The 26,541-nt window shown below is 33.1% G+C and overlaps 3 protein-coding genes across 5 annotated transcripts; all 3 read right to left on the bottom strand.

Moving 5' to 3' along the window:
• Positions 1 to 2,944: 2,944 nt before the first annotated feature.
• Positions 2,945 to 7,879, bottom strand: LOC131609954 (cationic amino acid transporter 4, vacuolar-like). Its single transcript, XM_058881795.1, has 13 exons — positions 7,414 to 7,879; positions 7,037 to 7,323; positions 6,568 to 6,708; positions 6,355 to 6,473; positions 6,172 to 6,268; positions 5,784 to 5,956; positions 5,612 to 5,678; positions 5,051 to 5,209; positions 4,676 to 4,937; positions 3,921 to 4,029; positions 3,668 to 3,780; positions 3,495 to 3,570; positions 2,945 to 3,392 (listed from the first exon to the last, which is right to left on the bottom strand). The coding sequence occupies exons 1-13, from the start codon at positions 7,577 to 7,579 to the stop codon at positions 3,236 to 3,238; spliced, it is 1,926 nt and encodes a 641-aa protein (XP_058737778.1). The 5' UTR covers positions 7,580 to 7,879; the 3' UTR covers positions 2,945 to 3,235.
• A 4,634-nt stretch (positions 7,880 to 12,513) lies between these two features.
• LOC131609953 (BTB/POZ and MATH domain-containing protein 4) lies at positions 12,514 to 19,112 on the bottom strand. Of its 3 annotated transcripts, none has more exons than XM_058881792.1 (4): positions 18,588 to 19,108; positions 18,077 to 18,422; positions 17,670 to 17,949; positions 12,514 to 13,052 (listed from the first exon to the last, which is right to left on the bottom strand). In XM_058881792.1, the coding sequence occupies exons 1-4, from the start codon at positions 19,004 to 19,006 to the stop codon at positions 12,781 to 12,783; spliced, it is 1,317 nt and encodes a 438-aa protein (XP_058737775.1). In that variant the 5' UTR covers positions 19,007 to 19,108; the 3' UTR covers positions 12,514 to 12,780. The 3 variants fall into 3 exon arrangements, with proteins under 3 accessions (XP_058737775.1, XP_058737777.1, XP_058737776.1); XM_058881794.1 differs by lacking the exon at positions 12,514 to 13,052 and adding an exon at positions 13,109 to 14,115 and having other exon boundaries at positions 18,588 to 19,112; XM_058881793.1 differs by lacking the exon at positions 12,514 to 13,052 and adding an exon at positions 16,302 to 16,593 and having other exon boundaries at positions 18,588 to 19,112.
• Positions 19,113 to 22,856: 3,744 nt separating this feature from the next.
• On the bottom strand, positions 22,857 to 25,723 carry LOC131609952 (uncharacterized). The gene is made up of 3 exons (XM_058881790.1): positions 25,179 to 25,723; positions 24,941 to 25,070; positions 22,857 to 23,503 (listed from the first exon to the last, which is right to left on the bottom strand). The coding sequence occupies exons 1-3, from the start codon at positions 25,617 to 25,619 to the stop codon at positions 23,277 to 23,279; spliced, it is 798 nt and encodes a 265-aa protein (XP_058737773.1). The 5' UTR covers positions 25,620 to 25,723; the 3' UTR covers positions 22,857 to 23,276.
• Positions 25,724 to 26,541: the final 818 nt, after the last annotated feature.

The following is a 26,541-nucleotide window of genomic DNA, read 5'->3' as shown; positions in this document are numbered from 1 at the left end:
TCGTGAAAGTTGGTAACATAATAAATTTGCACATCAAAGAGCAACTAAGGAAGACTGTTGATCCATAAACAACGAATTTGAAACCACCATCAAAATCGGTTAACACAAAGGGTGCCCCTAAATAGGTCAAACTGACACAAAGTGACAACTCCACGAGACGATCTCCTTCATACTTTGAACATGTAGACTCACTTTCTCTGGATTCTATTGACTCCAAAGTTCCAAAAAGTGTTTTTAAGGGTGCTCGCATTAGTAAACCATCTCTTCCACCTCCATTTCCAAAAACCAAACATATTAAAGATATGTCGCTTTTTATGCACAAATCCATTGAGTAGATTGTAAATGTTAAAGGTGACGACAACTGTGGTTTTCGAATTGTTTTGGGTTTGATAGGTAAAGGAAAGGACAACTACCAATTTGTATGTCGTCATCTTATACAAGAGATAATGATACATATGGAATCATTCATAAAGTTATACGGGAACAAAGAAAATTACTATACAATTCTCAATGAGACACCTTATAGAAAATGTTTATGATAGAGTCTGTATTGATTTAACATGATATGGTTTATTAGAAGCATTCTTCCCACTTTGGAGAAAGCCACCTCAAAATCCATCTAGTGGTCCGGCTCTGTTTGACAAATGGATGCGCTTCCCAAAAATGAGACACCTTATAGAAAATGTTTATGATAGAGTCTGTATTGATTTAACATGATATGGTTTATTAGAAGCATTCTTCCCACTTTGGAGAAAGCCACCTCAAAATCCATCTAAATGTATCATGTGTATTGGTTGTCTATAAAAAAATATTTTGTTCAGGTTTATTTGAAACTGTGATGTCTTATACCAAAGACATCACCGGAGTGAACGACACATTTTACACAAGATGTTAAAATTTGGTCGGATCATTTTCTAGAAAGGATGGAAGAGTTCACCAAGTTGAACGACATTGAAAGAGAAATAAATAAGGAAAGGTCAAAGAATGAACCACCAATAAATATAGGTAATGACATGTTTTGATGCATTTTAGTTGTAATCTAACAATGAAACTCGTTTTTTTACATGTAATGACTGCATAATATTATAAAATTGAGTGGTAATTTTTGGACAACTTTTGTGTTTCCAAATTCTGCATTGCATAATACACTGGTTCTGTATGAATAGTGTTTTGGATGGATCTAGAGATGAATATTCAGCCACACCTTTAGAGTATTAAAAAAACAAAACAAAGGATTATACTGATGTGCATCTCCGTAAGGACTCTTATTTTTTTTGGGAAAAAAAGGGCAGATCCGAAGATGCATCTATTATATGAGTTATGTCATGATGATATGATAGGGTTTGTAATGTCTTTATTAATCTACAACTTCTATAAATATGGTTTCTCATTTTATTTTCTTTACAAAAATCAGAATAAATAGTGTATTTCAATGGCGAAAATCCCCCACTTCAATTTAGGGTCTTTTAGGACATATTAATCGTCAATCCGAAATCCAAACTTAATATTTTCCTATATTGTCAAACTCAAGTATTGTTCACTCTCGGTTGACAATGAAGTGAAGATACAACTCACCATGCTTGAAATGAAAACTCGTGATGATTTAAAAGTCATGTGGAGTACATTTTACCGTTACTCCACAAAAGGTCTGATTGAGCTAGATGCGGTGATTGCAAGATCAGCCGAAGATATTATAAGGAAGTTGCAACGTCCTGAATCACTCGTTTGTAATGACATGTATTGTTAAATTCATAATAACATTAATAATTATCTATGTAATGTTAATTTGTGTTGTTTTTCCATTCTGTCATTGTTCCTACTTGTTTCTGGTTTGAACTAACAAAGCATAATCCATAGTTACATCTCCGAAAAACTCATTGAATATTGAACTAAGAGGGGTTATAGAAATGCATCTCCGAATTAACCTTTAAAGTATATGGAGATACATTTTCAGACTAAATTTTAACAGGGTGTCTCAACAATTTCATCTGAGTTGTGTGTGAAAAAAGGTACATTCGCATATGTATCTCTGAACGCTAGAGACAATTGTGAAAAAAAGAAGACTAAACGAGTGTTTTGAAAACCCGTCCAACTCAGAAGCTACAAAGTGCATGTAGCTTCAAATAAATCGTGTGTCTACAACTTTGCAAATGCAGTAACAAACAATATAAGCATGTTCGGTTATGAGTTTCAATAAGTAGGGCTAGTTTGTTTCAACTTTTAAAAAATGGATTTTTTTTCTTTGTATTTTTTAAAATAGATTTTTCAAAACCGTTTTTTAAAATATTACAACTTTTTTTATTTTTGTTTTTTCTAAAATGAAACGTTAATTTTGACATTCTATGACACAAAGATACATTATTGAAAATCAAAATTTAGTCAAAATCACAATTTTTTTTAAAAAGTCGTATTTCAAAAATAATTTTTATGAAAATCTATTTGAAATAGTTTCAAAATTAAGTGATTTTTTAAAATTTTATCATCCAATTTTCTTTTCATAAATAGATGAAACACCTAAAATCACATTTTAAGAATAACTATTCAAACAAAATTTTCATTTGAAGTTTTTATAAAAAATTTCTTTATAAAATTTTTTCACACAAAATTATGTAACACTATAAAAATCATTTATAAAAAACTTAAAACAATAATATAAAATTCCAAAGCCAATTTTAATGCAATTTTGAGAAGCTGAATATCCTAGCTTCACTTAAAACAAAGGACTACCCCTTTTCAAAGTGGAAACAATCAGATCCTGAGACAAAGGGAAATACTTACGCAAAAATATATTTTAACAAAAAAAATAAACAAATGCCGGTACCTTAATTTCTCAAGACATTTCCATGATGTACCACACATGCTTAAATAAACAGTTGAACAATGGTGGATATGAACTTATGATTGATATGATAGCTGACACTAAGTTTTGGCTTTAGAACAAATATTTACAAATGAATAATGCTAAGTAACCACAGAAAACAACATTGACACTCTATTCTTTTACAGCTATTTTGATTTTTTAAATATTTTCCCTCTAACTCGACTTCCGTGTAAAGACTAACTTAGTTACAAATCTCACACGATTTTATAGATGTCATGGGAGAGATGTAACTTTTTGTGTTTGCATAGCATGACTATTTACAAATTGATGGTGTAAGATACACCAAGGTGACAATTCCCTGACCAAAGGATAGGGACCTGTTGTGAGGTAACTGTAGTGCTAGCTGTGTGAATACTAGGCTAAATGATTTGCTTGAGATCGATGGATCTCGTCAGCACGAGCCGAGGGAACATAGATTGCTTTTAACAATGAACTGTGAGTTCGTCCATAGAACAAGTATATAAGTACTCCGATTAAAAGCCACACGGAAACTCTTAGCCATGTAGCAGCCCTGAAATTCAAACGCGAGAATAATTAGATGTTAGTAACTAATTCATGCATGTTGTTATGGATACTTAATAGGAAGTAAAGTTAATGTCAAAAAATTTCTCACCCAAGATCAATTAGTAAGTAGGTGTTTATAAGAATGCAGGCAGCGGGTAGGAATGGAACAAATGGACAAGCAAAGCCTGAAATACAAACCAAGTTACGTGTAAAATGAAGTTTTAGAAATCCACCAAAATATGACTAGATTGGTTATTTAGACTTGTCTGGTGGTGCACATACCTCCTGAGTGTCCAAAGCTGTGTCTGGTATCATCTTGCTTCATGCAAGCCAGTACAACTATGCTGCACAAAAGGACAATTACGCCCACTCCAAACAACCCTATGCGCAAAAACCTGCATACACACAAATAATCACCGGAAAGGAACAGGAGTAAGGATAAAGAACTAACTCAAAGGAGACACTGTTCTTTCCAAAATGAGTTCAGCGTGATCTCATACTTCAAGATTAGTAAATATTGTTAAATTTTACATACCTGGGACACCTTTCGGCTGAAGCTGCACCAGTTACCATGAGAATCCCTATACATAGAAAGGATATGCTCCAAGCGGCAAGTTTTCTCCTAGTATTCTCATTCCGTTCCTCTGTATAATGAAGTCAACACTCAATTTGTGAACTAGCATTTCATTGGAAAAAAAATGGAAGCAAATGTTGATAAAAAGAATAGCAAAAAAATGATTGACAAGATTGAAAATAGGCTAGTGTAAAATATAGTTTCAAAACTTTCAAAACTACGTGTGTGTGAAATATAGATTGAAAGTTTCAAAGGAACTGAATCATCAAGTAGCCCAGTCCATAATTAATGAAGATCAGTCATCAGTGTATCACGTGAAAGGAGCGTAAAGACCAATTTATAGATGAATTATAAAGTCGTATCCAAATCACAAGAATGGGTTCAAACATGAAAATGACACCCTGAACTCTCAATGTTAAAGTATTTTAAATAATAGACTGTAAATAGTAATATTCGTAGTTATTACAGTATTTGGTCTCTTAAGTAAAACTCATTAGGTTTAGAATTTATTCTATTTGAACATATTAGCTATTGTATTGTAATTACAACACTGAGATACATAAGAAGCCTGTTAGGTCTAGAATTTACTCTACTTAAACATATTAGCTATTGTATTGTAATTACATACAATTGAAATATATGAGAATTAATTTCTATAATATGCTTTTGCCTGACTAATTTAAACATCTGATAACCAAGATTCAAACAACAATTACCTTTGGCCACTTCTTTTATGATTAAAGGATGTTCAAGCCAGACGTCTGGCTTGTCATGTAGGTGACTATTATCAAAATAACTAGCAAGATCTACGGGACTCATGGTCGTTTCTTCTTCAATATCACCGCTAGATTGGTTCAATAATGGATCAACACATGTTAAAAGTGAAGATGGAATTGGAACTTCATTAGGTGGAACATATCTGATTATCAAAACTGAAACTGCAACTGTGGTAAATGCAAGCAATGTTCCCACACTAACCTGTATTACCAAAGCAATGAATATAACAACAGTTTAAGTTTATAATAATCTAAGAAAGATGTGGCAACCAAGTTATTGTCACAATTTATAATACAACTAAAAAGTAAACTAACCATTCCTGCTAACTGTGAAACATCCATAAAGAATGCAAGAACAGCAGCAAAAAGACCAGTGACAATAGTGCTTTTCAAAGGAATCTGTGTGCGCCTATGGATATCTGAGAAGAAAGAGGGAAGCAGACCATCCCTAGCCATTGCCATAAAGACCCGTGGCTGCAAAACATGTGTCAATGGAAAGATATATTTACCATGTGCAAGAAATCATAACGGTACCCAGTATCAACGTGCATTAACATGTCTATGTGTATCTTAGATAGTTATTTCGAAAACATTTGGGAATATTGCCAAGTGAATATGAAATTTGATATGATTTCAATCTCAATTCCTAACATCCAATTAAAGCTTTCCTTCTAACTCAAAAGTACAGAACAAGTAGGAAGATGACAACAAAAACAACCTAGTAAAAAATTAGAGCGAGAATGAAATAAAATGGAAAAATAATTTAGGTTGTAAAAATCCATAACCAAAGCCTAACAGCCATAACCAAGTTAAGTAATTAACAGATATTCTAAAGAAATAAATTATTAAATCTTTTTTACTTGTTTATGTTCGTACCTGAGGAAGAACTGATCCTAACAAACTGGAAAAAAGAGCAGTGACAGCTCCAGTTGTTATTATATACCTGTCATCAGTAAAATAAATGGAAATTGAAGCATAATATTGTAAAGAGACAACCATTTATTTAGATTGGTTAAACAATAAAACAGTATGCCCTAGCAAACCTTACACTGCCCATTCCATCCCATATGTAGAAAATGCCGAGGAGATTGGGGTGTCAGGGTTCAATGCATAATACGGTACTAAGCCAACAATAACTGCTGATACAAGCATATACAGAACGCAACATATAGCTAATGCAGTTGATATGCCGATTGGCAAATCTCGTTGAGGATTTTTGACCTGCACAAAAACAATAAAAACCTTAAATAACAAAAATTTGAAGAAAATGGTGTTTCACAAATACGGTACAATATAAAAGCCTTAATTAACAATACGATATTAAATGCATTGTTCACGAATGCATGTGTGCTTTTGAATTATGAGCTTTGCATTTAGTTTCTGTCGACACGAATTACATTTGACTTAAAAGATCAGTCCCTCTTGGGACTATTTACCTCCTCAGCTGTACTGGAAACTGAATCAAAACCAATGTATGAAAAGAAAACTATTGCAGACCCAGCAAACATCCCATTCACTCCGTAAGGAAAATACCTGAGATATAAGAGAAAGTTCAGCTATATCAAGAAGAGTAATGACATAGATGAAGACCTGAAAATGAAGACTCAAACAACCATTACCCGCTCGGGAGATCATAACCAGCCCATCCGGTTTTGAAACCTAGATATCCACCAACTGTAATGATGAATAGCATGACAGACACATTTATGGTTGTCACAACGGATTGTACCGTTGAACTCTGAAACATCAATCGAGATAAATTAAGTCGGTATGCTAAAATAGGTAATTAGAAAAATGGTGACCGTGTATGTGTTTTACTTGAAAATCCATACCTCCTTGATTCCAAGGCACAAGAGGATGGTAATAAGCATAATTAATACAGCTGCACAGGGATCAACCACTATTCCAAGACCTGGTAAGGTATGACGAGCCAGAAAAGAAGGTAGGTTGTCTAGACCACCAAAAAACAAGGCCTGTAAGAAGCAAAAACAAAATAAATGCAAAACCAAATTGTTAAGTATGTTGTTCTTGTTGAAATGAAGTATATTGGCCTCTCCACGGTCTTGAATATACTCAAATGTCAAAACATACCAAATACGTTTTGACTTTTGCTTATATTAAATATAAGACCGGAGGGACTAAATATACATCACCAGTGTCATACAATTCACGACTCTTGATAACCTATAATATGTGTGTTTGATTACTCTCTTAGTACATTCAAAACTACATATTACCATGATGGTAAAAGAGAATATGAGATTAAAATTAAGAAAAACAGAAGTAAAAAGTATAACAAACCAGATTTGGGGTTATGCCACGAGCAACAGCTGAAGCACCGATTGTATATTCCAGAATCAGGGACCAACCTACCAACCAAGCAACCCCTTCTCCAATGCAAATATAGGTATAATGATAAGCACTCCCTGCCGACGGACATCGACACGCAAGTTCCGCATAACAGAAAGCTGATAGTGCAGCAGCTATTCCCGCAATTAAGAGTGATAACACAAGTGCCGGACCTGCCTGCTCCCTAGCAACTGTTCCAATGAGAATATAAACTCCAGCTCCTATTGTAGCTCCAACCCCTAATTTTCAAGAATCACCAATAACCTTCAGTATAGTAAAAACTAAAAAAGCAACAATTTTCATCAAATCGAAAATGAAAAATTAATTACCGATTCCAACAAGATCAACAGCAGATAACTTTCTAGCCAATTGCGGATGACTCCTGAAATGAACAGAATCAACTTGCTTTCTCCTAATCAAGCTTCGAAATCCACTAAACCATGCTCGTTCTCGTTCTTCAGCACCAACACCGTCATTCCCAATATTCACAATCATTATCCGAATTCCCAATTTCGATACAGTAATATACGAGTGTTATCAAAGCGTTGGTGGTGTTTTTGTGTGATGAATTTTAATTTGAAAAATAGGAGGAAAGTTTGTTGAATTGAATCCCAGAAAATTGCGTCACCCACTTTGACCCTTTTGGTTTTGCAGACGAAAGGAAAAGACGAAGAATGAAGGAAGATGACTCAGCAGTTTCTTTTCCGTATACATCAACGACGCTAAGATAAGATCCTCTGCTGCAGAAAGAGATTCATTATTCTGATGTGAAATCTCAACCATCCATTTTTTTTTCGTTGATATAAAGTTAAAGTCACTTGAAATTTGAAAAGAATATCAATGGTGCAGATTTTAACTTGACTCTCTCCGGTTAAATTGTCGGGAGAGAATCTTATCCCTATCCAAAAAGGTGCACCAATTAAACTTGTTTTTATATTAAGGTTTAAGTATATCTTATAAGAATTTAAATATGTTTTTTATTTTATATATCTTATTAAATTTTATTTTTTGTTTGAAAAAGACACAAATTTTAAATATCTAGCGTATGTCCTCATGACATATCTGAAGCATGAAAAAGGGTCAGATATTTTTTCATGTAGTAGATATTTAAATTTTTTTGTTTGAAGTTGATAGTATTTAACTCATAGAACTTCTTTAACGTTGTCCCACCATAACACCTATATTTTAAATGTCTAATTTTTTCACATTTTCAAAATGTCACACCCAATTTATTTATTGTTTTTTTAACATAAGTTCTTCCTCTAACCATCAACACAGAGTTTGATTAAATATTATTCTCTCTTTTCAATTTTCTTTCTTTAGAATTAATTTTACTAGCAACTTATTTAAAACAAAGTTTTCTTTCCACATATCAAAACAAATTTAATATGTTATTAAAAAGATGGAAGAGACTGTGATAAAAAAAAAAAGATGAAAGAGACTATATTAGTCTCATAGCTTTATCTTCATAATCAATCTTGACTCTAATAGTTTCTAATTCAAATACAATACTATTGAGAATACTTAGATGTCTGATACTTTCGTTTTTTCATCCATATGCAAGTTATAAAATTGCTCCTTCAATAAGAATCGACTTGAAATACCTCTTTCTTGATATAGACTTTCAATTTTCTTCTGAAACTCTTTGGCTAACAACATATCAAGAACAATCACAAGAATATTCTTAGCCAACGACATGTAGATTGTACTCAAAGCTCCCAAATCTATTTCCTCTAACTTCTCGTTGTCCATGTTGGAAATATTTCCTTTCAATGTCTTGTGTAATCTTAATTGTATAAAATATATTTGACTTGAATTTTCTAGATGGCAAAATCAATTCTATCGTCAAATTTCTCGAATCCTCCTCCATAAATTACCTTGCTATCTATTAACTTTTTTCATATTGTATATGTTGTGTCGGAGTGTCGTCAAGAACAAACAAAAACTATGAGAAAGATTGGGTTTCTTGAACAAATACAAGAAACCCTATTAGATTTCACAAAAGATAGAGAAAAGGAAAGAAGAAGAAAAAATAGGATTGGTTGTAACTGTTTTTCTATTCACTTTCTCTATTAGAGTTTACTGGTTACAAGTGAATAACAACAATCAACATCTCTCAACAACCTGAGAGAGCTGGTCTATTTATAGACTACTAAGGTAACTTAGGCTACAAACTAACTTAAACAGTTAGACTAAACAAACAGAGACAATTTGATATGTTAACAAATCTAACATTATCGACTATTGCATATTAAAACACATTTCGATTATAACATGCATGACTTTGATATCAGCATGTGAGCAGACTTCAACAACATACTTAAATTATATCGAATCAAAAAACTTATCTCTATCAAAATACTAGAATTTAATTCAAATATAATGGTATTTTTATTTATCTTGGCGAAGAGACTCTAAAAGATTTAAGATATATTTGTATGTGTTGGATAGGTCAAACTTTTCTAAATGTTTTTTTTTAAGATGACAGACATTATATTATCTCTATTATTTTTTTAATTTTACAAGAAATGATTTTTTTTCAAATAAAGATATATTTACTACACTTCTAACTATATACTAACATGACAAGTAATGCCATTGTTTTAGCTTGATAACTTAGTGGCTACCCATTCTTTTGGTCACTATAAAAATCAGAAAAAGCTAGAGCTGTCAAAATGGGCTAGTCCATATAGGCCGATCCGCCAGGCCCAAAAAATTATAGGACTTGGGCCTTAAAATTAGAGTCCATATTTTTCAGGGCCTTTTTAGCCCGGCCCTAAAAAGCCTGCTACCCATTAGGGCTAGTCCATATGGGCTGTGGGTAGCCCATCAGGCCCGCATAATTATCAATTTTAAAAAAATATATTAATATTTATATTATCTTACTCTAAATTAGCATATTGATTTTTCTCCCTTAACTAAATTTTATCTCTATTTTATTCAATCTTTCTCTTTTAAGTATTATACATTAATATAATAAACATTTTTTCATCATATTATATTAAGTTTTCTCTTATAATAAATATTCAAGTATTATTTTATACAATTTAGACTTATATTGTATTTAGAAACACATTATAGTATTTATAAGAGATAATATAGTACTTAAAAATGTATTATGTTTAAAATAACATAATTTTTAATTTTATTTATAATAAATATAATGGAGTTTTTATTTTAATTTTTTAAATAAAAAAGTTTATTTAGGATCGGGTAGCCCGAAGTCCATCTAGGGCCGAGTTCGGGTAGTAAATCTCGAGTTCATATTATCCAGGCTCTTTTTGGCTCAGCCCTGAAAAGCCCAGGGCCCGCTAGGGCCGGGTAGCCCATATTGACAGCTCTAGAAACAGCAACTGATCAACAGTAAAACTATAATTAATTTCATGCCGAGATAAATATCTTATCCCTATGGCTTAATCTTTATACCACCGGTTTAGTCTCCCTACCAAATCCAGCGTCAATCACCACTGAACCAACTAACGCCAATCACATGTAGATATTTGATCATTATTGAAGTAGGGTTTCCGCCCGAGATGCACTGTTGTCGTTTTATTTTTTAAACAAACACTTCCTTATCAATTGTCATATACGATCACGTGTTGTAGTGGAAGTGGCTTATACAATAATTAAAACTATATTATATAAAATTAGTCTATTATGAGAAAATACAATGAAATGTAGAACTTTTGACCAACGGTTGGCATTTATTTTATTTATTTTATTAATGTTAAGAGTGTTTGTTATACATTTTGCATTGAGACAATAATTCATTCGATACAATATAAAATTATTTGCGATTCAATCGGTCTTGGAAGAATGATTAGAAAACATTTTGAATTGATTCAATTTTATAGTGTTAAGAATTTCACATTAAATAATATATTTCATCAACAAAGTATTTATAAGGGGCAGTAATTTCTATCTTATAAATCAACAAAGTATTTATAAGGGGCAGTAATTTCTATCTTATAAGACAGTTTTATAAAAAACAAATTAAATCAAACTTTATAATGATATCAGAGTTTCATTTAAATTCACGTGTCAAATTGTAAATAACACCACTTATAAACACAACACATGTTTATAGCATTTATTTTGAATCGATTTTTGACTTGTATACAAATTACAAATTATTTTTTATTAATATTATAAAAATACTAAAAGATATTAAAAAATGAAAATTACAAAATGACAACATTTTAATTATGAGTGAAATAAATGAAATAATAAAATTAATTAGATTAAATTAAATTAATAAATAATATTAAAATAATAAATATATCATACTAATATATATATATATATATATATATATATATATATATATATATATATATATATATATATATATATATATATATATATATATATATATATATATATATATATATATATATATATATATATATATATATATATCAAAGAATAATAAATCAGAAAATATTAATTGAAATACACTGACCCGTTAATTTATTAAAAATATTTTACTTTTATTTTAATTTCTATTAAAATAATTTATTGGGATCTTTATGATGCACTACAAGTATAAATTTTTTTACACCGATAGTGCATACCAATTAAACTCTATTTTAAATAGAGAATCAAAATTACAGCCTAATAATTTTAAGTAATATGTAGTTTTTTTTTTTGTTTGGTTATGATTTAAATCTTTTTTATTCCGGTTTAACTCAAATATTGTTGTCAAATGCATGCAGGAAGTGTTCCACACGCGATTGGCTTAAAAGGCAATACTTTTCTATTGAGAGTTGAAAATAGCGCTGGAAATGATTTTATATTTCAAACATCAAATACTGATGTAAGTGTTTTCAACCATTAGTTATAGAAAACAATGCACATAAATCAAATTTGCACCCCTGTACTAACTAACTTTGAATTTCTTCAATGATTTGGAACTAGGATTTGACACAGGTATGTCCACTTGAGAAGGGAAAAGGTGTGGTAGTTGTCTAGTTGATTTGATTCTAATGTCACAAAAATGATCCATATATTTTCCCACGTGTTGAATTAATCTCGGCGCTGTGGACTTCATAATAAAGTTTTCAAATCAAAATTATAATTCTTCACAATTTGTATTTCATAATCTTATGACAGTTGAACTTTACAAGTCAACATGTTAGTGTTGTGAGCTTGAATGATGACCCAGAAAATCTGGACTGTGAAGAGGCAGTGTCTTTTTGTTCATTTTGATCTGAAACATAGATAATAGTAAGAAAATTTAAGACTCTGACTTAGAAACAAAATTGGAAGTTAGAAGAAATTAATTGCAAGATGAAAAAATGAGACTGTATAAAGAACAAATCCAAAGTAATAATTGAGATAATAAAACAACTGTCATATAACACTGCACATTGGTTAAGTCAATAAATTTTACAACGTGAAAATAAATATTCTTCAAGAACGCTACCATATCAAGTAAAGCAAGACCAGTTAATATAATGTAACAGACAAGACAAGCTTCCATACAATGTCACTTATTTCTACAACTCAATTCGTGTAAACATATAATCAATAATCAAAACAACAACAACGGTCATGTTACAATGGTGGCTGTATCTCAGCCTCCTTTCTTTACATTGTTTAGCACTCCTCTCCCCCTTCTCCATTCAAATAGGGGGTTATTGATAGAGTTTAATCTATACCTGAGCCTAACTAACAAGTTGTGGTAGCGTACTTCATCAAGCTTCTTGCCCTGGACTCCTATCATTGTTAACGCCGTCAGAAAGGTTAACCCATAAGCTCTGACCTCTTTCAACTCCATTTTCCCAGGTTTGTTGCCTTACGCTTCTATCATTAGTCTCGCCACCATCGGAAACTTGGGCCCATACACTTCGGCATTTTCCTTCTCCACTAAATTCCTCGTCCCCTCCTGCAACTGTCTTGAGCAGTTCTGATTGCAGCAACGGACAGTTTTCCTTTAGATACTCAAAACCATCAGACTGCATCACAGCTGCAGCAAACAGAATAAAGAAATGGTATTAGAATCAACTGTTATACAATACAACTGAGGGACACTACTTGGTCGTTTCTTGATTTTAGGCAAACACTAAAAATAAAAATCACGGAAAATAAACAGATATTATCCAGGATGAGGTGCTTTTGAAAAATATCAGGAAGAAGTATGATCTACTCCTTTAATAAAAAGCAAAGTGAACAAGTCACAAGTCTATGACAAGAGTGAAGAATTGAAGACTTGAATATAAACAACTTATAATGCTTAAGAGCAGAGCACAAATTCATGACGATGGAAACATGACCTAGGCATTCTGATGAACACATTTCTTGCTACATTTAAAAGCTAACAACCATATCACAGTTGAAGAGCCCAATGCCTAAATCAAGTTCTTCTGGAAATTAAATTTCCCAGAAATAGCACAAAAGTCCTGAAGCTAAAAGCTTGAACCATGTTGCCACAATTTGACTCATCTATACAGTTATACGGGTTCATGAGACCGGTGCCATATAAAGCCAACATCAAGCCCCACAACTCTAACGAAAACCGTGAAGTCAAATTTAGTGTTTTGGTTGTCAGTGATTCAATTCTAATGGATACCAAACAAGCCTTTATTCCTGTTTTAAAATATTTCCATTTTCGATACCAGTCGTGTTTACTAAACTCCCACAGGCTAACACAGGTGAACTTGTGTAAGCCTGTTAGGAATTACAAGTTAGATCCCAATTTTGTAACTCTGACTGAATGCTAATAAAACCCTAACATTTGGCCAACATTGTGGCATTTGACAAAAGCAGTGTGGTAACTTCACTTGCGTACAATCCCATCCTTGCATCACTGCCCCATCACAGCACACAACCCAAACAGATCCATGCAATCCAACTTTTTCTTCAGTTCTTTCTTCGGATGATTATCGGTTCTTCATGTGAGCTTAGAACACCCAAAGAATAACTGTCTTTACTCCCACGCCCAAGCTACATACTGAGCAACTCTGAGGCTCCCCAGCTGTCTCATCACCATGTCAATCTGACTCTACCAACCCATCGGGGAAACAGTCAACCTGTTGGCAAGGTTTAAAGATCATAATTTGGAGCTAACAGAGACTGGAAACCACAATTATATTCCTCATGTTGGGGGGAATTCCATTTTTAAAGTAGCTTGGCACCATAGATCCAAGGTACTAAAACCGAGAGTTTACGCATCAGAGAGGGGAAGTATAATTGTAAATTGCACAATCGTAACGCAAATTGTAAGATTACACAAAATTCATAAATCTCAAATAAAAGCGTATCAATTCATATATATGCATATAAAATAGCATAAGTAAAAAACTTTAAATCATACTTGAATATCTAAACAGAAGATGAACTAGGTAGAAGAAGAAACTGCAGCATGAAAAGCAGGAACAAGAGAAACGATGCAAGAGAGAGTTGTAATTGAGATTTTACTGGCTCTTCCGTTGTTATAGGAGGAATGGTTACAGGGGAAAGTGGGAAACAATGTGTTTTCTTTGGAAAGATTCATTTCGATTAACTGCATTTATTGTGCATCTTTTCATTTAACACAAACATACTTCCTATATAAAAATAAAAACTAATTTCTATATGGCGCATTGCCTTGATCCCTAAAAAGAAAACGAGCCATCTTCTAATCCGAGCAAAGAAACCGGTCTTCTACTGACCCACAACCAGAATCGTGTCCTCTTCCCCAACCCTTGTGCGCACCGCACTGTCTTCCGTCCTCCCACCACAGCGACCAGAATTGCAAAAGCATTTAGAAGTTTGTTGATTAAACAATTCCACGATTAATAGGGACGATTCCACCAAAACACGATTCTGGGTATACTCGTAATCATTGAGGGCAAGCATAATCATAAAATTGTACAATTCATATTGATTCAGATTTGTTGTCCAAATTCCTCACACTACCACGGCCACCTCTATCTAGTCCTTGAGTATTATACCCAAATGTGTCCCTTTGCTGTCCCTCCAATTGCAATGGTGATTTCGGCCACCTGCTCCTCCAGCACACTTTGATGTGTAGCCAATTTTCTATAGATGGATCCAGCTTGACTGCCAATTTTACTGCACCATCCATGACAACTAGCTCCGGTACCAAGTTGTTATGTGCCTTCTAGTAGGATCTAGTCACAGGTCTCCGACACGGAAAAAACCAGTTTGCTACCAATAATGAAATCTAGATGAAAGTTTGAAGTGAGAAGGATTAAAGCCTCTTGTACAACTTTGTCATCATGCAGTGAAAGGGATTGGACTACATACTCCTTTAGCTATTCTTTGAAGAGAAACAAATTGGATTTGAAAAAAAGTATAGAGGATTTTGTTTGTGCATTCCAACACTTTGCTTAGAAAAGATGAAGTTGTGGGACACAATATTGTCAATTATGGATTGAAGAAAATAACAATTTGTTCAAATTCTGTTAGACAACAGGGCTATAGCACCACTAAAGTCGCTATTTGACAACGTTTTGAATTAAATAGTATATCACGTAACAATAGTGATTTGTTCAAATTTCGATATGCTAAACTAGTTTTTGAGTTGGCAGAGTTGTCACTTGGCAAACAATATATAGTATTGCGTCTTGATGAACTCGGCATAAAAGTTAGTTTTTTATGGACATTGGGATTGACAGAAACAAGAAGGATTCAATTTGTATCAAATAGTAAATAATTGGCAATGGGACTAATGATGTTTCTTGTGACATTCTAACATGGGTTGGGGAATAATATGAAACTTTTGCATTATTTTCTATTATGCATTTTCTAATTTCTATTAAGATAGTTAGTTATCTACTAATCTTGCCATGTATAAAAGAGAAATTAATAATGTCTATTTATAAATATTGTGCATTTATATAAATGTATTTATATAAATGTTTAATGTTTATATAGTTTCTATAAATTTGCATTAACATGACTATACAATATTGCACATCTTGTACTTGGAATTTTTTTCCATATTTTTGCCAAACCATTCTTACATTGAGTATATAGGCTCCAACCTAGGCACCCAACTACCAAATGGACCAAGATGTGGTTGATCCCACAAACACCCAGATAGTAAAGAATGTTTGCTTCTAAGTCTAGAAAAGGATATTTCTTCCTCAATTAATATAAAAACAAGACAAAATGATCTTCAGTATCATTTACCATTATCAACCCAAGTAATTAGGCCAGAAAATTTTCCAATGGCGTAAGTAACAAAATGTCTTTTTTTAACCACTCTTCCTTTTCCTACACTTAAGTTAAAATATATATAATGAAAGATATAGTATTATTCATACATACACTGAAAAGAATCCAGACATACAAAATGATTCAGTCCTATGTACTCAAGAGCGACTGCTATCGCGCCGTTGCAGCACTTTATCGCTACACAAAACCTCGTTGTGTTTCAGTTTTAAGGAGCAGATGTCGCATTGCAATGCAAATACTATTCCGTAGCAGCTTCTAAGTAAAACTCTTGCAAAAACCCAAAAATCCCCTCAATTACGCCTTGCCTTCCCTCTATTTTTTTGGACCTGTTGGTCATTTCACACTAAAATTGTTAATGACAACCAAATAGGGCTTTTGTTTTGTTTTATTTGTTCTTGCTCTGAAACAGCTTTGTCTCTCCTAAACTTGAACAGCTCTTTCTCCCATTCCTTATGCGATCTCCAAGCATGTAAGGAGACACAGCGTAGAAGCAGAACACAGAACAGGAGGAGGATGCAGAACAAATGAGATCTAGTAGTAGTGAGGTGAAGAGAGAAAACATGATGACAAAAAAGCCCTTTAAAACAGTGATTCCATCTAAGGAATCAAATCAAATGCACTATGTATTTTAAATATCTAGTTGAGGTATTTTAAAGTTTGAAGGCTGTAACTTATTTGCTTTAAGTTCGGTTTGAATATTGAATGAAGGTAAATCGTAGTTATTGATGTCTTTAATTTTGTGCATTCTTCTATTTTTGAGCTTTTATGTGTACAGCATAAGTTTTGTGTTGTTTCCCTAGATTTTGACATAGCGACTACCACTGTAGCGAATACATAGATACAAACTCAATCAAGAAAAACAGTGTTGCTCCACATGTTCATAATATTGAGAGTTAAAAGTATATTTTCATATAAGCAACCAAGTGTACCATAAAAAAAAGATAGTACAGTTACAGAGTATTTTCATCAGTGTGAGAGTGAAAAAAAAAACATTGACTTTGTTTAAGTGTAATATGTTTACAGTGATCTGTGGTGAATCTGTTTGTTTAAGTACAGTAGGTTAAGTATGATCTGTAGTGAATCTTCTCAGTTTCTATATTGTTCCTGTTTGATATATAAATTTCCACATGCAAAAGGGAGAGCGTAAGGGGTTAAACTGTTAATGCATTCCACCACCAGAACAATTATAAGTGAAGTCCTCCTAACCAGTTTATGATTGCAAACTAAGTCAATGCCATAAAGCAAATGGAAAAGATTATGCATGTAGCAATAATCTATTTGTTCGTCAAATAACAAGTAAAATGTCGCTGAAGAATACTCAGTTGCAGAACCAAAGTGATGCCAATATATAATAAGGTTAAATGTAGCTGACTATACTTTTGTAAAAAATAAACAAACTCACCAATAAGGTTTTCAGCTGAAAATTGTAGACATATGGACTTTAACTCCGTAGCATGATGACGATCGGCAAGAGCCAGAATATAGGCAACAGAATCTATAGATATATCTTTACAAAGTACAGACTCACACATCAGCTTAAGTCTAGGCAAGTCATACTTTTCGGCAGCAGCTAATAACTTTGCTGCAAATGTTTCAGATATTGAAGGCATGAACGATGAACCTGACATGAAGAACTCTTCATCTTCTATAAGTGCGTCTCTATAAATAAAATGAAGCAAAGCCTGCCCAACAATAGGATTCAAGAAAAATTAGATAACCAAGCAAATAATATGCAACACTCGATTAGTTAGAACATGCATGTTTGCAAAAGGATGGAGGGAAAATGACACTTTAGAAGAAAAGAGCTACCTTGAAAACCTTAGGTTCCATGTCCGTAACAACAACATCACAATCATCTGCCTCCATCCTATTGAAAAACTCAGTTTCAAATGCAGTTGACCGAGCTGCCATAACAAGTTTATGTGCGTGAAACCTTTCTCCGCCAACAGAGAAAGTAACATCAGAGCCTTCCTCGTTCTCTAACAGCATGCCGAAATGCGATCCAATATCAGATTCAGGAACATGTATGGTAGTCAATTTAGAACAATCTATAGACGACACAACAACACCAACAGTGCAATTTATCTTCAAACAGTCATCCTTAAGAAAGGATGACGCCTCGAGTTGAGCACGTTTAAAAAACCGCTTATATCCCCTAACACAAAAGCAACATATCATAGGTTAGTTTGGCTAATTACTCCTAATTTTACATCAAAAGCTAAAAACAGTTCAAAACCCTAAACCCTAAAATCAATTGAAAGTTATAATAACCAAATCATGAAACAGAAAAATTAGCAAAAATGGAAACGATTAAACGAACCACATGCTGCCTCTATACTTGAGAGTATAAGGCCCACTCTCAAGAGATCGATCAAAGTGACTATGAACCTTATGCTTTCCATTCGGACTCTGATCAAGCAGCGTGAGTTCAAAAAGAGCACGAACATCTGTTCCTTCGGAAGCAAGCGCAATGAAAACGGAAACATACGCGGAATTATCCTCGGGGTTTTTACCGTCGGGGTAGAAGTAAATTGCCCACTGGTAACCACCGACGGTGAAAGTCTCGCTGGCTATGTGTTTTCCGACTCCCATTCCTTTAGCGAGTGAGTAGCCTTTGATTACGAATTTGTGTGAACCGTTTACGGTTTCGGTTACGGAACGGGAGCTTGTTCGGGAAGAGAGAATGCTCATGGCGGTGGTGGTGGTGGTAGCTTGTGAGTTGTTGTTGTTAGTGTGCATCGTTTCTTGGCATGTTCTTTAGGTTTGGGTTTTTTTTGAGTGAAGGGGGATTTATATTATGAATCTGTGTAGATCGTTGTGAATTTGTAATCCACTTTGTTTCTTGAGTTTGGGTTTTTATTTTATTTTTAGTTGTAATTAATAATTAATTTGTGATAAGATTGTGTTGAGATTTTGTTTAATTTACATATTCAGAATGTTTTTGAAATAAGAAAATTTAATGAGTTGTTGGTTTTGGATAAATATGATTTTTAAATATTTAATGTTTTTTGTTTGAACATGAACACTGCAAAATTTTAACCATTTCATTTTAGTTATTGACATTAATGCATCTATAACATATATAAAACCAATACTTTATTTTGGTATAGTCTATTTTTTTATCATTTATATAAAATCAATACTTTATTTTGGTATAGTCTATTTTTCTATCATTTTTACTTTTATTTTATTGTGTAATTTATCTAATAATTTTTATTTAAACTATCATTATTAATTTTCTCATAACTCTCTAATATTATGTATTTTTTTTAAAATTAAATTAAAATAAAAAATATTGCTTATATTTTCTCAAACTCGCATTGAAAAAGCGACAACTGGACGCTAGTATTAAATCAAATGACACAATTTTCTATCCATCACAAAAAAAGTTGGATAGAAAAAGTTGGATACACCTTGAACCAATCACTTTATAGTTTATACTATTTAATTTTAGTATATCTAATATTTATTAGATATTAGAATTGTCAATTTTTTGAGTTGGGTAGATAAGAATTCACCTAAATAAAATTGAGAATGTAACGAAACAAACAAAAAACGGAGGTGACTAATAGAGTTACGAAAATTTTATCTCATACCTTCACACTTGTCCCTCTACTTCGACATTGGAATTTTTTTTACCAAAATACTCATATAAAAAGTTTATATCTCTCATTTTTTTTTACCTTTCCACCATTTATGTTTGAAAGTGTTTCAGTTAAGTGTATTATTAAGACACCTAAGATCTTTCAAAAAATGTCTCGGTTAAGTGTATTATTAAGACACAATATATCTTTAAAAAAGTGTCTCAGTTAAAAAAAACAATTCTAAATGAGTTTCAGCTACAGTTTGAAAGCGTGACCTAGAGTAATGAAATTGTTTTAGTATCTTTTGTCAAAGGTTGGAGTGATATTTCAACTTTGAGAACAGTTTAAAAGCGTTGTCTTTTTGCTAGGCCACGGTTTTAAATTGTTGTCCAAACTCATTTTCGACTATCACTTTTTTTAAAGATGTTCACATTCAACCGAAGTGTTCCGGTATGAATTTTTTTAACTTTTGAAACATGAATGATATCCAACTTGAACACTTTTAAAAAATGTTTCAGTATGACTTTTTTTATAAAAAAAATTGAAACATGAATGTTATTAAATCGGAACACTTTCATAAAGTGTTACAGTATGACAGTTTTTTCCTGTATCGAATTTCAAAACATAAATGGTGGGAAAATAAAAAAATGAGACAAATAAATTATTTATATGAGGATATTTTGATCAAATTATTTTTAATATAGGGATATAGGAATAAATGTGAGGGTATGGGATAAAATTTTCTAGAGTTACACATGTCTTTCTGTTCTCATATAATATTGTGTCAAAAAAGTTAACGAATTCATGCATAAAAGAACTTAAAACAAATATAATACAATAGTAGTGATCCTCTTTGCGATGTGTCAAGCAAAAGGTCCTTCGAACTTTGATTTGTGAAAAAATGATCTCATCATCTAGTTTTTGAAGTAGGTATATACTATATACTAGTAAAGTCTTCTTTGAGGAAGTGAGACATGCAGTTTCAAGGTTATTTTACTAGACTTGACCGGTTCGACCAGGGCTGGCCCAAGGGTAAGGCGGGCTAGCCCTCGCCTTGGGCCTCAAAAAAATATTTTTTTCTTAAAGGTATTTTAGGCCTCAAAAATTAAAAATTCAGTATATTTTTCAAAAACAAAAATTGTATATAAATGCGTGCTTAGTTCAATTGGTTAGTGAATAATGTTTTATTTAAAAGGTTATGTGTTCAAATCTAGTAGGGCCACAAGTGAGAAAATTTTACTATTTTTTTTGGCTTTTTGTATTTTGAAAGATAACTCAATCTTGATTAAAAAATGTAAATATTTAACTACCAAAACTAACATTAGTTTTATAGTAGATATTAAAAATTTAGTTGTAAAAAACTTAAAACTTCTTCTAAAAATCAAATATTTAATTATAGTGGATGAACAAAAAAAACTTTGTTTTAATACTTGTCTTAGGCTTCACATTATGTTGGGTCAGCCCTGGGTTTGACCGCGCTCATCAAAGATTTTGGTGGATGAGTCATACTTGAGAAATCCTCATGATGTGGCGACTTCATCCACGTGTCAAGTATATGATATAATTTGGTGAGTTTCATTTAAGATCTCTCATGCATCTCATGTGACTACAATTTAGTGGCTCGAGATCATTAAGAATATATGTGTTTGGATTACAGTTTTTATGGTGGACCATTAATTGAATTACAACTAATGAACGTCTGCTTCATTGCTAAAGAGATTGTCACTTTGTTCAAGAGATTTGAAAAGTTATCCGTATCAAGTATACTCGACTATTCTTCTCATCGAAATACACTTAAAGATTAGATAAAACAAGTGTTCACGCTTAATTTGTTTAAGCTTTCCTTGTTGCTTTGTGGTGTATATGGAGATAAAAAAATCATAAAATTTTGAATGATAACCATTGAAAGAAGTGTGATGATTCATACTTTACATGATGATCTAGATCATTATCTGCTTGACAAAGAAACGATGGACAAGATCAGGAATGAAGTGTGATGTCAATCACCTCAATCAGGTCTTGTAAAATTGAATATCGATAAAAGTTACAACTTTCATGAAGGGATCGGCGCTACTAGTCTTATTTATGATGAGAATAGCGCTCCAGCCTTATGCACCCTCATATATTCAAACATGTAATATTGGACTCGTGACGAAGGTCTATACCGTCTTAGTTATTCTGATATAATAAGAAAATTTGTATGCATCTATTTGTTTCTTAATTCTATTTTATTACGTTATTATTAATAGGTGAAACTATATTCACAGCTTCGGAGAATGGGTACAATCTATTCTCACAAGTTTTTTATAAACTGATTTTTCGGATGACAAAAAACAACATTGTTAGAAGAAAAAGAGGTGTGATGTATTTTATGAAGCCTTGGCTAGAGTAACTATTCATAGAAATGGTAAAACGTGGATCTGTGAGTTGAATATAACAGAATGAGATAGATGGTTTGTGGTTGCAACCACAAATGTTCAGAAAAGTGAATGACAAAGAAAGCCTGTGTGATTTCATTGGATTAAAAATATAAAAGGATTAAAAACAAGCAAATTCATGTGGGATAATGAGTATACCCAAGCTTGGTCGATTTTGTGATAATGTTTGAATTGCCTAAGTAATAAGAGGCTGAACAGATGAAAACACCAACATACATACCACAAACAATCAATATAAACCTTAATCGAAATAAATATTTGGCTATCTTTCCGGATAGATTTGCTTCTGCAAAGTTTCTAAGCTGCTATATTGTAAAAAGAACATTATTCAATGATCATACAAGGTTGGTATTTGTAACATAATTTCTAGAACTTTGTGTTAACCCGAGCTTAGCTACGAAAATTTCATTGTAGGAATGTAAAATGCAAAACTGATATCTGGAACAAAACTAGACATTGTAGACTGAAATTCACAGCATTGTGAAATATTAATTTGCAAGCAAAGTTGTGAAACATGAATAAAAATTAAGAGTGATATCATGGCCAAATTCAAAAACTGACACAATGTAGAAAAAAATTATAAATCACCTGTCAGATATCTAACATTCAAACTGGAGTTATGGAGAAGAGGCCTAAACTACAATTTATTAAGGATGGGAGGGGACTCAGTGGTGACCCTCTACTTGTAATAACCCAAAAACATAAACACTTCTATTGCATTCATGATCTCACCATATCAACTTCCTATTCTCATTTGCAATACATTCTTTTATATGCCAAAAGAAACAGCAGAAAGAGTGAACTGAAAGGTGGGAAGGAAGTGTATAGGCAATGAAAAGGAAGCTTGAAAAACCTAACATTGGAATTCTATAGCCGTGTCCTTCACTGCAGCCAAGAATCAACTAATAAGATGACTGCAAATGTTACATGTGAGCTAAAAAAATGCTTCGGTGCAGCAATAGCAACCACCAAAGATGCAATAAGTAGTTACTTGGATTTCTTTGGTTGTTGTTCAGAAACCCTTTGGCCCATAATTTTACAAACAGCTTCATCTTTTGAGTGAAGAAGTTTTAATGCAGGATGAATATTGAGATCACCCATGAGCACCTTCTGGCCCACATCTAACTCACTTAAATCCACTTCAATATATGGGGGAATAATGTCTGCAGGGCATAGGTACTTAACAGTCCTTTTGATGGTATTCAACGAAGCACCTGCCAAAATTGTAAAGTGATGAATATTACTCAGCCAAGTAACGACTATTGTAAGAATAAAACAAAATGATCTGTTAATGTTATTACTGTAAGGATAATAATATCCATACCATGGCGCCCATATCGGTTAGAGTAGGGGGGTCATGCAGAAAAGTCAGAAATGTTCAATACATACACTCCAATTTTTAACAGAACTTATCTTCTACCCTTGTAATAATAACTAGCACAGAAGACACTTAATAAGACAACAGACAAAATTGCATGAATCGGAATATCTTCTCAACCTTGTCATTCCAATACAGAATAGCATTCTAAAATTCACAATAATAAAATATTCCAGAATCAAATGGGTACAACTACTAAGATGCTTGATATTGTTTCTAAGTTCAGTTGGACCTCTGGAAATAACAGAAAACCATTGGAATTTAGAAACAATACAAAACTAATAGCACCACAAGTAAGAAAATAAATAAATTAAAACTTCAGGTAGATTGGAACTCAAATTAAAAAACTTACTACTACTAGATATGTATAATAGGGTAGCTCAACAAAATCGATCAACAGTCATAGTTGAAATTGGAATAAAAAGACATGAATACTAGAGCTCCAAGTCATCTATATTATTGTATTAATTTATAAATTTTAAATACAAACGTATCTTTTACATAAGAAACGTAGAGATAGATCACTATAGCACATATTCTGAAGCACTAATGACATAGAGAACATCCATTTAGTATAGCCATTTAACATGATAAAATTATGACAACTAAATCATCAATAGTAGAGAGCTTTCTTCTAAAATAATATCAATTGGAATAACAGTAAGGTTACTTGATGCCTTGTAACCTGGCGGTCATGGCTTTTCAGCCGTGGAAACAGCCTCTCTGCTCATGGTAAGGTTGTGTGCATCAAACTCTCACTAAATGCCACACTTATGGAAGCCACGTGAACTAGAGCATTCCTATTTAGAGTACACTTATTGAGGTTTACCCTATCACATAAGTACTTGTTTAAATGTTTGGAAGTGCAGTGCTTGTGAAAATAGTTTACAAAAACTTTACACCTTAGTTTGATAGACTCTAGAATAGGTTATATAAAGAACTTGCAGTTGCAGAGATCTCTCTCAGTTCCATTTTCGTAGGTAGAAAGTAGAAATAACTTATCGGAAACCACTCATATATTAAACAATTGTTGAATAAGAGCTCAATTAAGTTTTTTTATCCAAACACCTAACTCTTAAACCTATCATGATAAAAAAATTGGACATTGCACTGTACCACACTTTGCTATCCATATCCATATGAAACAGCGAACTTGAAATTTCTCACAAAACATATAACCAATTGCACATACCATCTAGCATAAAATCCCATAAGCATAAAACTGAACCTACGCAGAAACCGTAGACTTGGTCTATTCAGTTATTATACTAACCTTTCTTGAGTCCAGGGGATATATCATCTCCTATGAATACAATAGGAATATCAACTTTCAACCAAGCATCCGATGGAGCCCTTATAAATGTAACATTCAAAGGTGCATCTGTGCCAGCTTTCAAATGAAGCTGTCAAATTTCCAACAAATTCCATCAATTTCAAAGCATCCACAATTGTACTCAAAGATTGAACTCACAAATCAAAACGTAAAGAATCAGGAAAAGAACAATGCATACACTGCGGGGCAAAACGCGAACGTTTTCAATGACATCGACGCTGTTAGCGTTTGAATCGGAGTCGAATTGGTGAAGAACTTGTAGATTGAAGAGGCGTGAGAGGAAAAACGAGCGTCCGAGGTGGTTAACGAGCTTCCTGATCTGATCGGTGCGGACGGAAATGAGGCGTTTGTTGCCACCATGCTGGCCATCTTCCTGCTCGAACACGATGCTCGGAACGCGGCCGACTTTGCGCTCTTTTGCTGAAATGTTCTTCCCGGAATCTCTGCGGGGGATAGCGAGGATGGTCTCGTCGTATTTAGGGTCGGGTTTTGGAAAGCCTGGGAGGTAGGTGAGGGGCTCTAGGTCTGGCTCTGGAGGGTGGAGGATGGCGGCGGCGGAATGGGAGAAGGGACGGCGGTGGAGGAAGGTTCTGATGAGTGTGTGGCGGGGGAGATACATTGTTGAGAAGAAAGGGTTTTGGGTTTTTGGGAGTGAAGAGTTGAGAAGAGAGGGTTATGTTATTTGCCTCTCTTGAACCATTTTTTTAGATTTACAATTTTTTTACATGAATATAATTAATTAATTAATCCTGTCTTTCAAATCGAATGGTGTTGGATATATTGTGTTCATAAGTTGTTTAGGACATGTTCAATTAGAACATGTTTAAAAAAATTGACAACACAAATATTTTATTGTAACAAGTGATGAAATTGAGTTGAGATATCACACATCAATTTTTTGTTGCAATGAATCTGACATTCAAGGAGTTGGAGAGGAGGAAGACCTACAAAATTAATATTCAAATGTCTAAATTAATAGGTGAGTAAAAATAGCTTTAATATGAAAAGTAGATTGAATACTTGAAATGACGTGATCTAATCGTTATATAGTATGGACGTTTAAAATTGTTTGCGTGTGATTTTGCATCATGTGTGAATTGTCGTTTGATTAGATTCAACGGTGGGAGATGTGATAGGGGTGTGACCATGTGTTCTCGGCAAGGATGAGATCTCACATGTTTCATTTCTTCATCACTTGTTATTAGGCCTTCTTCATGGAGCTTACAGGCGGTACAAAATAATTGTTTCTCAAGTCTTTTTTCCTGCATCGTAGAACGAGGGTTTTGTTAGGTTCGTCTTCAGTCTGGCCTTTGATAGAAGGAAATAGAAGAGCCTTTATGAGACATTGTTGTCTTTGGGAAGAGGTTCGTTAAATATCTCTCTTAGTGATTTATAATGTTTCACATGCTCATTTTAACATGTGCCCCTACGTCTGACGGTAATGATTTCTTCTAGTACTAGGATATTGGTGGTGTAGTTCATGTTTCTCAATGTCGTAGATTGCACGATACAGCTTTCTTGGGGGATATATAAGGAGCTAT

This window comes from Vicia villosa, linkage group LG6 (assembly GCF_029867415.1).
Source record: "Vicia villosa cultivar HV-30 ecotype Madison, WI linkage group LG6, Vvil1.0, whole genome shotgun sequence".
In the NCBI taxonomy this organism is placed as follows: domain Eukaryota; kingdom Viridiplantae; phylum Streptophyta; class Magnoliopsida; order Fabales; family Fabaceae; genus Vicia; species Vicia villosa.
This window is presented reverse-complemented; position numbering and strand designations above follow the sequence as displayed.